At 32.1% G+C, this 18,700-nt stretch overlaps 1 protein-coding gene and 1 long non-coding RNA gene across 6 annotated transcripts in view; both read right to left on the bottom strand.

Moving 5' to 3' along the window:
* The window catches only part of IMMP1L (inner mitochondrial membrane peptidase subunit 1), a 69,613-nt gene that overhangs the window by 26,880 nt on the left and 24,033 nt on the right, over positions 1–18,700 (bottom strand). For 3 of the 5 annotated variants that reach the window (XM_032282355.1, XM_032282354.1, XM_032282356.1), the window contains exons 3-4: positions 4,187–4,320; positions 1,646–1,734 (exon numbers count right to left, since the gene is read on the bottom strand). In XM_032282355.1, coding sequence (XP_032138246.1) covers positions 1,646–1,734; positions 4,187–4,291 — 194 coding nt within the window. In that variant the 5' untranslated portion in view covers positions 4,292–4,320. Of the gene's footprint in view, positions 1–319; positions 375–1,645; positions 1,735–4,186; positions 4,321–18,700 lie in introns of all 5 variants that reach the window. The other 2 variants (XM_032282358.1, XM_032282357.1) reach the window with 1 other exon arrangement.
* Positions 5,003–6,353, bottom strand: LOC116554358. Its single transcript, XR_004270182.1, has 2 exons — positions 5,124–6,353; positions 5,003–5,091 (listed from the first exon to the last, which is right to left on the bottom strand). It is a non-coding gene; the product is annotated as an uncharacterized LOC116554358 (long non-coding RNA).

Here is an 18,700-nt window from a genome sequence, read left to right as displayed (position 1 = left end):
GAGTAATTTTTTAAAAAATTAAAACTATCCAGCTCGGTATTCAAAAACTATTCAGCCAACAGGTTCAGCTCCTCATTCAGGATGCCCAAATATTATTGTGAATATCGAAAGTCACTGGCATGGAACACGAAGCTTGTCTTCATGCTACAGTGAGGCTAGGTCTCCAGTTAATTCAAAGGCTATGTAAGGATAATTTGATATAAGTTAAAAAGAAAAGGGAGCAACACACACCTATTATATAAGTTTTTATTTTATAAATTCTGTATCTACAATTAAGTATCTAGAAGTTATATGGGTAAAAGATTTGAAGAAGAATTACCTACAGAGCATGCCAAACCATATAGCTTGACCAAGAGAGTTTCTATCTGTAGAATCTAAGGCTGGTGAAAGATCAGTAAATGTGAAGAACAGTTTATACACTATTCTTCATGATTTTTAATAATGTGAAACAGGTACAGCAAAGGTGAATAGTGAAAAAGAAGTGCCTAAACCTAGTTATTATGCCATAAACTAAATACTAGCTCAAGGGAATCAAATTTGTAGTTTACTGAAATGAAAGCTGGCATAGATTTTTTTTCAGAATTATAAAAAACAAATGGACTCAAAATTTTAGGATGTCAGAGAGGTGCTCTTTAGAAAATATATTAAATTATTAATACTTGACATTCATTTGGAAGAAATCATTCTCATGGAGTTAATTAGAATAATGGGTATCACAAGGATTGGAACCACCATTTGAAATAGGATTTTAAAAGGTTTAGTGACAAACAGTATTTGCCCAGGAAGTATTCAACTTAATATAATTAATCAGGAGACTCATAATATATAAAATTCCCGGTTGTCAGCCATATACAATAATGCAATCTAAAAATCGTCAAATGGGCTGGGCACAGTGGCTCACACCTGTAATACCAACACTTTGGGAGGCTGAGGTGAGTCGATTGATTGCTTGAGTTCAGGTGTTCGAGACCAGCTTGGGCAAAATGGCAAAACTCAGTCTCTACAAAAACTACAAAAATTAGCTGGGCGCAGTGGTATACACGTGTAGTCACAGCTACTTGGCAGGCTGAGGGGGAGGGTCACTGGAGCCCAGGAGATTGAGGCTGCAGGGAACTGAGATCATACCACTGCACTCCAGTCTGGAAGCCAAAGCAAGACCCCATCTCAAAAAATGTGTATCAGAAATTTTTTAAAAAAATTAAAATCATCAAATGCTCATCATAGGCCGTATGCAGAGAATAAGTAAGACAGCAATCAATAGAACTACAGGATTATTTTTAAAATTAAAGAACAAAAACATTGGATATGTAATGTAATCCCTAAGTTCCTAATGCTTAACTCAAAACATTCTAAAACCCAAGAAAATAAAGTCAAGTGAGCTCACACGCATATTGTAAGGGACTGCTAATTAGTTTTTACAATGATACAAGAAATACAGTGACCCAAGAGATTGTACATGTTTGAGAAACTATTAACCATTTCTCAAACTGAAAGAAAATATTTGACTCAAAATTTTATCAAGCTGGTCATTAATATGGTTATTTATGAAAGAGTTTTTAAAGATAAACTTAAGGAACTGCAGAAAAGGCATCATGTGTATGTGTATTTTCACTGTAAATTTAATATATCCATGACTGGAATTTACCTTTGGATACCATAAAAATGTCGACTAAGGTTTTCTGCAAAGACAATATCTGAATTTTGAATTGTAGGCTCCATTGATGGTCCAGAACACTGAAAAGAGAGGCAATTTGTAATCTGAGTTCAAAATCTCTTTTAAATTTAACATAAATCATTTGAACAGGCTTAAAAGAAAGAAAATCAAGCAAATGTTCTTAAAGCTTAGGGGATGATTCATAAAAATTAGCCAGTTCTCAAATAAGTTCAACTCCAGAGTAACCAATAAGTCTGAAAACATAGACAAACACAGAATAAATGGTTTATTGATTTCACATTATAATGCCTGAATAAAATAACATTACCAATGTTTCCAAATTTCGGCACCCTATAGAATGTCAGTTCCATGAGGGCAGAGATCTTCTCTCTGATGTTCCCAGCTGTATAACTGTTTGGTACAAAACTGATAAACCATACATATTGGCTGAATAAATGAGGGGATTCATTTTCTTCTTATTATCAGATATGGTCCAGTGAACATGATAACTTATTAAGTGGTATTATACTTTTCTCAATGAGTTTATGCCCATCTTCCTCTTCCAAGAGAATTACTTACTCATTTCTGGGGCTGCAACTTAAATTTTCTTCCGAAAAATAACTGGCATGATGAGATGGACTTTAAAGATTTTCATGGCCAGGTATGGTGGCTCACACATGTAATCCCAAAATTTTGGAAGAATCACTTGAAGCCAGGAGTTCAAGACCAGACCTGGCAACCTAGAGAGACCCCCATCTTTACAATGAAGCAATCAAAGATTTTCCTATTTGTATCAAATTGTATATATCAAAACAATACTCTTGATATATACAGGTTGAGCACCCCTAATAAAAAGCCTGAAATCTTAAATGCTCTAAAATCTAAAATGTTCTGAGTGTCTACATGATGCTATAAATGGTAAATTCCATATCTGACTCCATGTGATGTGTCACAGCCAAAATACAGTCCAAATTTTTGTTTCATGTACAAAATTCTTTCAAATATTGTATAACATTACCTTCAGGCTATGCACACAAGGTACATATGAAATATAAATGAATTTTGTGTTGAGACTTAGGACCCATCCCAAAAATATCTCATTATGAATACAAATATTCCAAAATCCAAAAAAAGTCTAAAATCCATAACACTTCTGGTCCCAAGCATTTCAGATATGGGATACTCAACCTCTACCTTAGAATTGGAAAAAATTATCATAGCCACTTAAAAATCTAAATACAACAGTCTCTATTTATTTGTAAATAAAACTTTTTACTCAAAAGTTCCTACTCAGGCAGAAATAACAAGAAACACAATGAAAGTCTGTTTGCTACCTTTGGAAGTACCAATCTAACTTACAAAAAAATCAGGAAGATAAGTTTCGGCCAGGTGCGGTGGCTCATACCTGTAATCCCAGAACTTTGCGAGGCTGAGGTGGGCAGATCACTTGAGGCCAGGAGTTCATGATCAACCTGGCCAACATGGTGAAACCCCAACACTACTAAAAATACAAAAATTAGCCAGGCATAATGCTGCATGCCTGTAGTCTCAGCTATTCAGGAGATCGAGGCACGAGAATTGTTTGAGGCTGGGAGGTGGAGGCTGCAGTGAACTGAGATCACACCATTCCACTCCAGCCCAGGCAATAGAGTGCAACCATCTCAAAAAAACAAAAAAGAAAAAAAAGAAGGGAAGGTTCAGTTAAATATATACATTTCCAGCTTAACTTGAGGTTAAGACTATTAATCTAATAAAGTAAACCTAATTTAAAAAAAAAACAGTAATAACAATTAAAAAACTATTGACTGGCTGGTCAATCAACTTATTCTTTCATTTACATGGCAAAAGGCTTGAATCAACAGCCATGGTTTGTAGTTTCCTGATACAATGTTAAGAAAAAGTATTAGTTGGGGATAGGAAGCAGCTTTAACATTTTAATATAGACATTAGGCAGAATAATCAGTCTTAATTAGATTAATAATCTGTCTTATATAATTAGATTTGTTTTAATTATAGTTAAACATTGTGGTTATGAGGTGTAATTTTGAAAGCTGGACTAATATGTGTTGAAATTTCAAGTCTCCTACTTACTGTGGGACCTGGGAACAAGTAAATTACTTAAGCTTTCTCAGTTCACTTCCTCATGTGTATAATGGATTACTTATAAGTATCTCACAGAAGTGTAAAAGATTAAATGAGTTAATAAGTGTAAAACATCAAACATATCCTGAAACACAGTAAATAGGATTCAATAAATGGTAACAACTATTATTTGTATACTATTCAAAAGGACCTTTTGTGCCCATTAGAAAGAGAATACAGAAAATATTTAAGTAATGGTCCTTATACCTTATATCAGTGCTAGTTCAAACATGCTCTCTTATTATCCCAATATATAGAAAAATTTATGTTTTAACTTTCACATTTTATTCATTAACAACTTCAACTATCATAAAAGGAAAAACACATTTTCCTTCTATTCGAAAAAAAAGTATATATTTAGGATGAATATTCTTGAACATAAAAACTTACCATGACAACACCACCAACGTATTCAAAAGCACAATGAGCTATACAGCCATACTGAATAGTATAGCCAACAAGTCGAAACGTTTTCCCCAGAACACCACGAAGCATAGCTCTATGTAGACTCTGCCACCATTGGCCTGATGGTAAATTTCAAAAAGTTTCATGATCAATACTATTTAAAAACACTTAAGAAATAGTTCTATTGTAAAATATTTTACAATCATCCCAAATGTAGTAAGTGCCTAATACAATTTGGTGCAAGAAAGCAAGAGTTTATTATCAGTTCTACTAATGATATTTTAAATGGCAAATGATAGCCACTAAAGATTTTGATTTATCAAAGTTTATATTCAAATGTCACTGGGTCTATATATGAATTATATAATTAGTAGATTCTGAACTAGTCTTTCCCCTTTCATGTCTTGCTTATTTCTTCTATAAGGCTGATGCTTAGAAAAAGATACTAACTCTTTCAAAGGACTAATAGCAGTTTTTCACATTTGTTCCTTGCTATGTATTTTTCTTGCCATGTAATAGGAAATAATGGAGAAATCACTAGAATGGGTATATGGGGATTCAACTTTAACATTGATTATTTTACTAACTTATATAATCTTCAACAAATTGCTTAACCTTTCTGGAGCCTAGTAGAAATAATACCTCAGAATGATTCTTAGAATCAAATTTAGCAACATATGTCAAAGTACTTTATAAATTATAAAGTTACATTCATTTGTGAGCTATTAACTATTGATGTAACAAAAGGAACACATAAATACTATGAAATAACAGCATAAAAAACCATTTCAAGATTTTTTTAAAGCTATATAAAATTTTAAAATCTTCATCTATAATGTTTCTGTCCTTTCCTATTTAACTCTATAAAGTATCTGTCCTTTCCTATTTAACTCTATAAAGTATCTGTCCTTTCCTATTTAACTGTTACAACTATGTATCGTGCATTTCCCAACTCATAGCCTAACTCTTAGGCCTATGCTACATTATTCTATTCTCAAATTTATTAAAATACATCAATAATAATATGTAACATCTGCTTAACATGTCAAGCTTTACATGTAATACCTGTGTAAGATAGATATTATTACCATCCTCAATTTATAGATAAGAAAATAAAAAGCCTAAGAGTAGTAAAGTAACTTGCTTATTATCATCACAAAGTTGGTAAACGATGGAATCAGTAATAAAGTCTCCCAACAAAGAAAGGCCCAGCATCAGATGACTTTACCTCTGAATTCTACCAAACATATAAAAAAGAACTAACACCAATTCTTTTTAAACTATTCTAAAAAACTGGAAGTTGAGAGAATTCTTCCTAATTCATTCTACCAGGTCAGCATTGGCCTAATGCCCAAACCAGACACACCAAAAGAGCAACTACAGGCCAAAATCCCCAGTGAACTCAGAGGCAAAAGTTGTCAACAAAATACTAGCAAACTGAACCCAACAACACATTAAAGAGATAATACTCCCTGATCAGGTGAGACTTATCCCAGGCATGCAAGGATGGTTCAACACATGCCAGTCAATCACTGTGATATAGAATAAAGAACAAAACCCATACAATGATCTCAATAGATGCAGAAAAAGCATTTGATAAATTTCAGCATCACTTCATGATACAAACTCTCAGGAAATTAGGCAAAGAAGAAACATATCTCAAAACAATAAAAGGCAATATATGACAAACCCACAGCTAATATCATACTTAATGAGGGAAAAGCTGAAAGTCTGTCCTCTAAGATCTGGAACAAGACACAAATACTTACTTCCACCACTGTTATTCAACATACTAATGGAAGTCCCAGCCATAGCAATTAGGCAAAATAAAGGAATAAAGGGCATTTGAATTAGAAAGGAGGAAGTCACTATCCTCGTTATGGATGTCATGATCTTATATATAGAAAAACCCAAGGACTTCACCAAAAATACTTTTAGAACTGATAAATGAATTCAGGAAAGTTGCAGGATACAAAGTTAGGATGCAAAAATTAGTAGTACTTTATACACCAAGAATGATCTAGCTGAATAAGAAATCAATGGGATCAATAAAGCAATCCCATTTAAAATAGCTATAAAATATTTAAAATATATCTAGGAATAAATTTGCCCAAGAAGGTGAAAGACCCCTACAATGAAAACTATAAAAACACTGATTAAAGAATTGAAGAGGACACAAAAAATAAAAATAGCCCATACTCATGAATTGGAAGAATTAATATTGTTAAAATGACCACACAACCCAATGTGATCTAAAGATTCAATGCAATCCCTATCAATATACCAAAGTCATTTTTCACAGAATTAGAAAACAATCCTAAAATTCATACAGAACCACAAAAGACCCAAAATAACCAAAGCAATATTGAACAAAATGAATAAAGCTGGAGTTATTACAGTACCTGACTTTAAAATACACTACAAAGTTATAATAACCGAAACAACATGGTATTGGTATGAAAACAGACCAATGGGACAGAATAGAGAACTCAGAAATAAATCCATGCTTTTAGAGCCAACTGATTTTTGACAAGGTGCCAGGAACATACACTGGAGAAAGAATATCTCTTCAATAAACGTGCTAGAATATTTGGATATCCACATGCAGAAGGACAAAACTAGTCCCCATATCTCTCACCATATATAAAAATCAACTTAAAATAAATTACAGACTTATTTATACGACCAAACTATAATACTATAGGGGAAACACTTCAAGACATTGATCTAGGCAAAGATTTTATGGCTAAGAAATCAAAAGAACAGGCAAGAAAAAACAAAAATATGCAAATGGGACTTAAACTGAGAAGCTTTTTGCACAGCAATAAAAATAAAGAGACAACATGTTGAATGGAAGAAAATATTTGCAAACTATGCATCTGACATGAACTAATATCCAGAATATACAAGGAACTCATACAACAGCAAAAAACCCAAATAACCCAATTAAAAAGTGGGCAAATGATCTGAATAGACATTTTTCAAAAGAAAACATACAAATGGCCAACAAATCTATATATAGAGAGAGCTCAACGTCACTATCTTCAGGGAGATGCAAGTCAAAACCACAATCAGATATCATCTTACCCCAGTTAGACTGATCATTACCAAAAAAGACAAAGTAAGTGCTGGCAAAAATGCAGAGAAAAGAAAATTCATACACCCTGTTTGTAGGAATATAAATTAGTACAATCACTATGGAAAACAGTGTGGAGGTTTCTTTAAAAACTCAAAACAGAACCACAAAATAATTCCAGCAATCCCACTACTGGACATTATTCCAAAAGAAAGGAAATCAGTATATCAAAGGGATACCTGCATCCCCATGTTTATTGCAGCTTAGCTACTATTCACAACAGCTAAGACACAAAATCAACCAAAATGTCCATCAACAGATGAATGGATAAATAAAACATGCTATATATACACAATGGAATACTATTCAGCCACAAAGAGAATGGAATCCTGTCATTCAAAGCAACATGAATTACCCTGGGGCACATTATGTTAAGAGAAATAAATCTGGCACAGTAAGAAAAATACCTTATGTTCTCACTCATCTGTGGGTGCTTAAAAAAAAATCGAGCCTATGGAAATATAGTGTAGAATTATGGGTATCAGAGGCTTGAAACGGGAGGTAGGAGGGAAAATGAGAAATTGGTTAATGGATACAAAATTACAGCTAGATAGTAGAAATGAGTTCCTGCCTTCTGTAGCACTGTTGGGTGAATACAGTTAGCCATAATTTATTGTATATTTTCTTTTTTTTTCTTGAGACAGAGTCTTGCTCTGTCGCCCAGGCTAGTGTGCAATGGTTTGATCTCTGCTCACGGCAATCACTGCCTCCTGGGGTTCAAGCGATACTCCTGTCTAAGTCTCCTGAGTAGCTGGGATTACAGGCATGCATCACCACACCTGGCTAATTTTTTGTATTTTTAGTAGAGACAGGGTTTCACCATGTTGGCAAGGTTGGTCTCAAACTCCTGACCTCATGATCCACCTACCTCAGCTTCCTAAAGTGCTGGGATTACAGGTATGAGCTACCATGCCTGGTTAATGTATTGTATATTTTCAGAAAGCTACAAGAAGATCTTTCATGTTCACAACATAAAGAAATGATAAGTATTTGAGGTGATGGATACGCTAATTACCCTGATTTGATCATTATACACTGCTTACACTGTAACAAAATCACTGTATCCCATTAATACATACAATTATTACATACTAACTAAACATAAAAGAAAAAAATGGAAGCGAATCTAGAATGTATCTTAGTAGGTTTGTTGTTACTTGTAGTATGTATACTTCAGATAGTAAAAGTGAGCAAACATTTAAGTTGTTGAGTATTAGGTCTCTCACTGTGAGAAAAAGAAGCAATAAATACAGAATGGGAGATTAAGAATGAACTTGAGTTATCAAAACAAATGTATTTAAATAAATAAACGTATATATTTGTCTGGCTGCCTATAAAACATATGTCATCCTAGCTCTATCCACTTTGAAAAGGCCATGTAGGAAGCAAAGGACACTGCAGTAATTATCAGCACACTTAGTGCCCACATTTTTAGTTTCTAAGTATCATTCTCCACCAGACCAGAACAGTCAGTGCTCAAAGACTGATGGAAATAAAGGAACCATCCAATGGCCAAATTTGGGACAATATGAGCCTAAGAATAATAACAGTAAAAAATAATACATTAAATTAAAAATGAAAATTTTAAAAAGACGCACATGTTGGGGACAGGGAAAGTTCTTTACCAAAACATGACAGCTAATAAATGTAAAAGGAATGATAAAATTATCACCAGTGTAATAATTGATTCAGACAAGGGCCATTAATACATATTATAATACACTGGGTGAAATATTGTTGATCAACAGGATATCTGAAAAGTATCAAAGTAGATAATTTTTTTTACAAAGGTAACAACGTGTCTTTACAATGGGAAGATCTGGCAAATACTATCTTAACTAAATAACCAAATTTAGTAGCATACTGATATCACGTAGCCTCTTGCCAATGGAATGACAAGTACATCATCATCTGTGTGCTATTCTTGCCAAAAATGTGTAACCTAAATCCAATCATGAACAATAAAGACACATTCATATTGCAGACATTTGATAGCCAGCTCAAACACTTAAAAAGTATAAATTTAATGAAAGGAAAAATCATACTAAGAGTACTGTTTTCAACTACAAGAAAATAGAAGGCCATGACAACCAAATACAATATGAAATCTTGAATTGGATCCTAGAGGAAAAGAAAACAGAAAGCTATAAAAGACATGGGGACAACTGGGTAAATATGAATATTGTACATAAAAACATATCACTGTTTCAGTGTTAAATTTCTTAACAATATCATAGTATGCAGGAGAATGATCTTGTTCATAGGAGATAAACATGGAATTATTTTGAGAAAAATGCTATGACTGCAACTTCCTTTCATATGGTTCACTTCTGCTAATAATTATGTATACAGAGAGATGAAGACAAATTGATACACACATATATACACACATACGCATATATTATATATGGAGGAAGACAGAAAGCTAATGTGGCAAATGCTCATTGTTAAATCCAAGTGAAGTGTATATAAATGTATATTGCACTACTTTTTTTGTAGAATAAAACTTCTAAGAAACAAAGAGTTGGGAAAAAAAGGGTGACTTCATTCATTCAATAAATATTACTTGAGCCCAGCAGGTTAAGGCTGTGGTGGGCCATGATCTTACCATTGTACTCCAGCCTGGGCAGCAGAGCAAGACCCAGTCTCAAAAAAATTTAGAAAAAAACACCAAACCTGTTTATTTTGTTTCATTAGCAGAGGAAATAACTGCCATTACTTTAAGGTTCAAAGCAGTGAATACTGCTTCAAATGTGACTGCAGCATCAAAATAACATGGAAACCTAATATCAACCAAAATTAAAAACTAAAAATCCAAATTCCCAGGCTCTCTGCGATTCCTATGATTCTCATCCTGCATCACAGAGCTAATGAATGAGACTCTCTGGGAGCACAGCTGCAGAGTCTATAGTTTTAATAAGCTCCAGGAAGAAAGTCCAGTAAAGGACTTTATCCTGTCCTTTAAGAGCAATGACACATACTCAATATTTTCAGAGACTTGACAAAATTTATCCATTCATTACCCTTAAAGTGAATGTTAACTTTGGGATAATTCTATAAATTTTCATCAAGTAAACATTATAATGCTAATATTTCAAAGTATTTCATTAGTCCAGTGGTATTTTCTAAAGTTCACATTTTCACATATAACCCAAATCGAAACTCACCTTATGTTTATAAAAAGGATAAGAAGTTGATCATTTTAATATAACAAAGCATCACCTTCCAAAAAGTAAAATACCAAAACAACCACATTTATTCACCAATAATCCCCCAAATACTAAATGATCTATTTCAAAACAATATAGCAGTTGTATGAACAGAGGAATAATATTAATTTAAAAAGAATATCACTTAGCATTATCATAGGCTAACCCTCACCGCCACAGTTCATGAATGGCTCTTAGAGACATAAGTTTTATAAATTACCAACAAAGAAAAAAAAGTTTATCTCTTAAATAATCAAAAAATCATATGATTCTTATCCTACTCTTTTTCTTTTTAAGACAGTCTCCCTGTGTCCCTTCGACTGGGGTGCATATGGCACCATCACAGCTCACTGTAGCCTCCAACTCCTGGGCCCGGAGAATCCTCCCCTACAACCTCCCGAGTGTCTGGGGACCAGAGGCAGATGTCACCATGCCCAGGCCCATCCCATTCTTTTGTTACACTGGATTTATCATTCTTTCTAAAAAATGTCTTCTCATTTCATCCTATATCCCACTCTCTTATCTCCAAAAATACTTCCCTTAAGTCTTACTGACATCATGAGTTGCTTCTGCTACAAATTAAATTAGTATCTAGCATTTTAAGATAAGCCAAATTTCTTATAAGTTATCAACAGATATTAAAATTCAAATAATCTATATTTTTATGAAAAGAATATATAACATTGAGAAAATCTTATATGTTTTATGTTGAATTTACTTCAGATGAGTTTATTTGGGACTTTCAAAAGAAAATAACCATCTCTAATCAAATCAGAATGACACCCAGAATGGATAAGGAAAAAATACTAACTCTCAAGGGCTGTTCAGTAAATACCTGAATGAAAGGTGAGAAAGTAAATACTGACCAGGTTTAATAAAAGCTTCCAGACAAATCCTGTTTTGGATGCAAAAGCTACCTTAAAAAATAAATATATAATATTATAAACTACCACAGAAAATTATGCTGAGGTAATAGCCTACCTGGCAAAGTAACGTGAAATTACACATAAACCAAATATTTTAGATTTAAAATAAGTGATTTTATTATAAAAATAAGAAAAATATTTCAGTCCATTTATTTCATGGGTAGCTCTTTCATCATAAAATAAAATTTTTTTCAAACAGCAAAAATACAAATACAAGGCAAAAGTCGTCCTTTTTAAAGTAACATAATGCAGTTCACTAGAAATACTGGCAAGCTTTCTGAACATTCATTCATTTAAAATGTGGTAAAAGTTATGAAACACAATTTGAAATATGATAGGTTAGAACCAATTAAACCAAATCCGTGAACTCTGTATAAATTTATTATATTTGCTGACTTTTCTAGTAAAGACCTTATATAGAAAATAATAAGGGTACTATATATAAACAGAGGTGGTAGTACATTAATGGTGTACATCAGGTACAAAATTGATATTTTCATTATTTTTATAATTTCAAGAAATTAGTCACATTTAGTTAAAATTTTAAAGTTTAAAAACATTTAGACTGAGGCTGTATAATTTATTTTTTTTAAAGACAAAGCTACTAAACAAAAAAGCTATGAGATAAAAATCAAGTTCTATGAATAAATATTTTAAAATTAAGTACTCTAAGATCACAACACTGACAACACTAATTATCTTTTCTAGTCTTGGCACACTGTTTGGGTGACTGATGGGATAATTTCACTTCGTTTTCTCTCAGTCTATACTGGATCGTGTTAGAGAAAAATATTAAAATAATTAACACCTCTAACCAAAGTACTTGATAAAGTTTTTAGATGAAATAAAAGCTAAAAAAAATCCATTAACTAATGCACTGATTTTTAAAGCAAACACCTAAACCCTCATCTAAAGGAAAAGTTACCTAAGAACCACCGATTTTTAAAAATAAGTTATTCAGTATTCATATTTACTCTATACTTTTATATACCAAAATCATATACTTTCACCAAAAGCCCTTTCATTAGCAGTTTCAGCTAGCATTACCTTCATTATAAAAAATACAGATGTCTATATATTTTATATTGTTTATTTATCAAAAATATTTCATCAGTAGCAACTGAAGCAGTCAAAAACAGGTAAAACATGACAAAACAAATTATTTCAACTCCTTATATCGAGACATTTTGATTAATTTCATAGTAACTCTATAGCCAAAAGAATATAAAAGTATTTAATACTTGATCTCAAATATGAATTGCTACCAAGAGTAATCTGTCATTCAACTAAAAAAACCAAGATATCAGTAATCAACTTTTCTATTTGAATAGTTTAATAAATTTTGAATCATATAGCTTACAGTTTGTATATGTCTTGCATAATTTTTAAGTCATATAGCTTAAAATAAGGTTATATATTATAAATAATAAAGAGCATATTCTTTGCCTTGATCACCTGATTTTTTTGTTGTTGTTGTTTATAAAATTAATCACAGTTAGCAGGGTAGAAATAGCTTTGAGCTTCATGAATGACATCCAAGAGATGGGAAAGGATTAGTTCTCAGTTGCTGCCAGTTATAGCGCCAGGTGGCTTTTTCTGCAGTGAAGGTGTTACCGATAATCCCATTACAGTGGTACTAAATCTTGCAGACATCAAAATTATCACCAAGGTTCCTTTTCATCCCATCCTTTCCAAATGACTGGAAGTCGCTTCACCTGAAAGAAGTCAAATCCACATGCAGCTGCTGTTTTAGCAGGCAGCAAACTCCCTGAGAATGTCAGTCGTGATTCAATTTTGCTGTGCTGGTGGCCCCCTATTCCCTGTCCAATAATACATCTGTTAAAAAATCCTACAGCTACAAATCAAGTTTAATCCTACCAGGGACCTCATGTTGGTCTTGTCTTCCAAAAAGGCGGCAGGTTCTGCTGTCTATCTCTGCTAGTATCTGGGGAATACCCTTTAAATCCCAGTCCTACTTAGAAGAATAAGCTAAGGATCACAAAACATGACCTCAAAAACCCTGATATGACTATATTCTGACCCAGAGGCATTCATTCTAGGTGAAGATTAGAACTTTGCATAATAAGATTACACAGCAAGTGAATGATATCAAGGGACTATCCATATGCAGCCGCCTGGTTTTGTATAGACAGCCTGTGCTCTGCAATATGCAGTGCAGACGAAAAAGAGCTTGGTCTTTCTAGCTGAAATAAAATAGATTCACATAAATTAGTTGGCCATTTCCAGATTCCTAAATCCCCTATTACATCTTTTATTGACAGCTCCTGTGAGGATAGCACAAATGTTATTCCTTTTTATTCTGTGCTTCTATAACAATCATGCTCTGTAATTGAAATGTACATAGATTATGTCTAGAAATTAACATCTTGTTTGCTGTAATCTTGGATTACAATTGACTGTGTACATAATAAAATTACGAAATCAATGGACAGATTTATCATCTCCAAGAAACTAGAGGTATTGTTTAAAGAATAGTTTAACATTTTGTGCCAACACTTTAAATGCAGGAGTCACAGGGAGTAGTCAATAAAAATGTGAGTGAGTCAACAAATACAGCAGGCATTGACTAACAACTAAAAATGATATTACATAAAATTAGGTCATATCCCTCAAAATTTAGATAATGTGAAAAACTTAGAGATTTCATAAATATAGTTTTCTCTAAATCATACTTGAGTAAGGTCAATTATATGTGACCATTTTTAATAAAATATATATGCCTACAGTATTTAATATAAAGTTCCTTGATCATTTTATAACGATACTTTAAAATATTTGAATCAATTCAAATCAATTATAATTCAAGGTTTTATCATTCTTAACTATAAGTTTTTAAAATAGTTATCAGTGAAGAAATCTCTCCTCACATTTAAATATGTACATAACACTTCAAATGCATAGAATCCTAGAGAAATTTAGAAAATGTTATTTTATAATCAGTGTCTTCCACCCATGACATTGACAGCTATACCAGCTTATCTCAGCAAATGTATATGAAAACAGAGATTCATATACATTTACGAAAACACCTGTCCAGAATAACTCCATGGATATGAAGAGAGGACATTGTAAGCTTTATATTTAAAAAAGTACTAAGATTTGACATGGAATCTTGTAAAACTAAGCTTCTTAGTGTACTTACAATATGGTTTACTTGAGAGGTTCGATTTGCCCACAAGTTTTGAGGAACACTCCACATTTATTATATTAGTCATTATTGACTCATCATCACAATCTCTTTAAACATATCTGTATAATGTCTGATAGGTACTCAGAAGTCAGGTGACACAATTAGACTTTATGTATCACACAGAAAGACATAAGCCAATGGTATCAGTGCTATAAAAAAAACTTTATGTAATCATGACTACATAGCATATGAATATTCTTTGGTTACCCTGACTAGGATATTACTAGAAAAATAATGAGATATGTAAAAATTACATATTTTTGTTACGATATTTTGTTATAATCGTGTAATACTTTAGAACTATACTATCTAATAAGGGACTAGCCTTATGTGGCCTCTTGAAAGATGACTAGTCCAAATTGAGATGTACTATAAGTATTAAATACACATTGGACTTAGAAGACTTAATACAAAAAAGGGAAAGTATTTTGTTAATGCTTATATTGATTACATATTGAAATATAATATTTTGGATATAGTTAAATAAATACATATGTGATTCATATTATATTTCTAATGGAAAGCACCACTTTAGCAGGTCTTATATGTTCAATAATATGTTCCTAAGCCAAATGAAATTATGCAACTAATAAAAATAGTGAAGCAGAGGGTTAACTATGGAAGAACAAACATTCCAGTGTCAAATCTGGTAGATAAGCTTAGTACAGAACGTATAAAATCCTATCATTTTAGCTTCTATTTTATATTTTCAGTTTAAGGACAGTGGTGGGAGAAGAGAAGACCTGCCAAACTGCTAACCATCAACGTATAAAAAAAGAATGATGTGATGTAGTTACAAAATGCTTTAGTCCAATAAATACAGGTTTTTAAAAAAATTGTCTCAAGCAATTTCATAAAAGACTAGTGAGGTCTGTGTTACTCCCTCACTGAGCTCAATAGATAGCAACTTCAAAAAACATGTCTGGATCTAGAAAGGAATAAACTTATCTATGGTGTCATTACAACCATTTATATTCAAATTTTTAAAATACATTTAAGTAATAACTACAGAGATTTGAGGCATTTAGTATACTTCAGAATATTCACAAAAAGATCAACATTATAAATTATTAGTAGGCTGTTTTCTATTAGTCTTTTCATCATATCATCGATAAAATTCCTTTAAAAATCCTTTAATAAAAAGGGTTTTATAGAAATAAAACTGAAAATAATTTAATTCAAGAAAGGTAATTATTCATTTAGAATGACCAGACAACTGATACAACTAAAACACAAAGTCTATCTTTGTCACACACTGGAATATGATTTTAATATAAATATGTGTTCTTAAGGTACTAACTCATTTTAAACGTTGTTTTTTCATAATTATCCCCTTATAATACCTATCTGAAATACTGAGGCTAAAGATGAAATTGAAATATATCAATAAGATGAATAAAATTTAAATCAATTTTTTAATGACCAAGTCATGCTACTATTTTTAGCCTTTTGCAATTATGTAGGTTTATTCCTTTTCTGGTTACAAGTATCACACAGAAATTACACATACACACACACAAAAGCAAAATAATAATAACAAAAAAACTTTCTAACCATCAATAGATGAGTGCAATGATATTCAGTCTGAGTTAATCTCCAGACATCCAAATTCATGAATAAAAATTCATCAGTTTTAAATACACTGAGCCTATTAAGCAAGAACAAAAGCATATGCACAAAAGAGCTTTTAATATATTTCAAAGCCCACAAGAGCCATGGTCTCATTAAAATTATAAATTACACAAACATGGAATGAAGATTCAAACTGCAGTGCAGCTAAGCAGATTACAGAAAACCCCGCGTTCCATATGATAACACACCATGGCCCTCCCAGATGGGGGTTTGGAACAAAAAGGCCATCACCACAGCTAGGGAAAACCTCCTTGTGATCCCTGGTTTCTGTTCAGCAGATGACAGCCAAATAATATGTTGATTATTCTGTTTGTGCTGCTAAGCTTGTAAGATGGAATAAAGCGATATGATCTATTGTGAACCCAATGCTAATGTGTTGCTCCACTCATAAATAATATACTGAATTTATTTTCAAACTATCTCTTATCTGAATTTCGGTTTTTAAATGCATGAATTAAAATAAAAGCCAGGATAAAATAATACTTAATTTGATGCTTTAAATTAAAAAATGCAATTGACAAGTGAAAAATATCTAAATGCTTAGTGAAGAGTTACTACAATCACTTTTCTTTAATTTCAGCACTGTAATGGGATACAAAAAAAAAAACACTTCTAAATAGGCAGCTACTTTCATTATGAAATAGAAATATAAAATTAAGTAACACAATCATGAAGTTAATAATATACATTATGGGCAAGATAAAAACTAAAATATCAAGGTATGCAAAAACACTTTTCTACAATATCATAGCCCATAATCAGAACATATAGTGAAAGCATTTTTAAACAATAAAAATGAAGACCTCATAAATGTTCATAACTTGCACAATAAATCTTACTCAATAAAAGAACTTTATAAAAATAATTTTCAAATAGCTAGCATTTTATTTTATTTGGTAACAAAAGTTAAAACCTAATTTTTCCCTCAATTAAAAAAAAAAGGTATATTTAAAATCCTAAGCTTTAACAGATTATGCCCAAATGAAGTAATGGGGGTTGTTTTACAAAACTACATATTTCATCATATTTATGAATACTATCATTGTTTAAACCATTGAAAATCATAACATTTACCTCTTCACCCCAAAATTCCTCCCTTCATACTCTGGTAGACTCTCCTTAAAGGCAAGCTAACAAATACAGTAGTATATTAAAACTGCATATAAAGTGAACATGAATAAACACTCTGTTTTCTTAAGGAAGTATTTTGTAGCAAGTACATTATTATGGTCATTGGCCCAAATCCACCTCATTTTTCTGTCTCCAGATACAGAGTCCAAAAACACTGCAAAACTGCATAATGTGGAAATACAGACTAAAGTTTTAAATCCAAAAGGTAAAGCAAAAATACTTTTAGAGAAAAACTAAAAAGATAAAACATTCTTGAAGCAGATAAGTTTTACTTAAACAAAAATTAAAAAGGACTAAACATACATGATAAACCAGATTACTTTAAAGACATAAACTTCTGTTCATTAAAAGCACTATTAACAGAGTGAAAATACAAACTCATAGAAGAAGGACTGGTTGCAATACCTATCATCAATGAAGGACTCATATTTTGAATATATAAAGAACTCCTACAAATCAAAGGAAAAGACAGATAGGCTAACAGAAAAGTGGGCCAAAGAAGTGTACAGGAACTTCACAGAAGAAAATAACCAAACAGCCAATATACATATAAAAAAGCACTCAACTTCATTAATCACTGAGGAAATATAAAGTAAAATCATTAGGGATTACTACTTTATACACACCAGAATTGGAAAAATGAAAAAGATGGTGGTAAAAAAACAAGTGTTGGAAACGTGGAGCAACTAGAACTCTCTCACAACTATAAATATAACCTGATACAAACATTTTAGAAAACTGTTTGGCATTGTTGCTTAAAGCTGAACATATACATACTGCTAATCCAGTAATTTTGCTCCTAGATATATCACCAAAAGAAATGTGTAGATATATAACTCAAGAAATATGTACCAGAATGTTCATAATCTCATTATATACAAACTATGCAAATGTTCACTAATAGAATGGATAAATAACAGTTACATATTCACAACTACATGCAGCAATAAAAACAAACTACAACTATGTGGATAAGTCTTAAGACACAATGTTGAACAAAGGAAATCAGACACAAAAAATTATACTGTTTAATTTTCTATATATAATACAAAAATAAGAAAAATGAATCTCTGCTATTAAAAGTTAAGGCAGTGATTCTCCTTGTTGGGGAGGAGACACAGTGACTGGAAGGGAGCATGAAGGTGTCTTCTGGAGTGCTAATAATGTTCTTCGACTTTATCTGGGTGTTGACTATATTGGTATATTTTAAGCTATCTGCTTACAATGTGTGCACTTTTCTGTATGTGTAGCTTT

The sequence above is a fragment of the Sapajus apella genome, unplaced genomic scaffold, assembly GCF_009761245.1.
Source record: "Sapajus apella isolate SASKATOON/1434 unplaced genomic scaffold, GSC_monkey_1.0 scaffold14, whole genome shotgun sequence".
Taxonomy (NCBI): domain Eukaryota; kingdom Metazoa; phylum Chordata; class Mammalia; order Primates; family Cebidae; genus Sapajus; species Sapajus apella.
The sequence above is the reverse complement of the archived record's forward strand: the minus strand, read 5'-3'. Positions and strand labels throughout refer to the sequence as shown.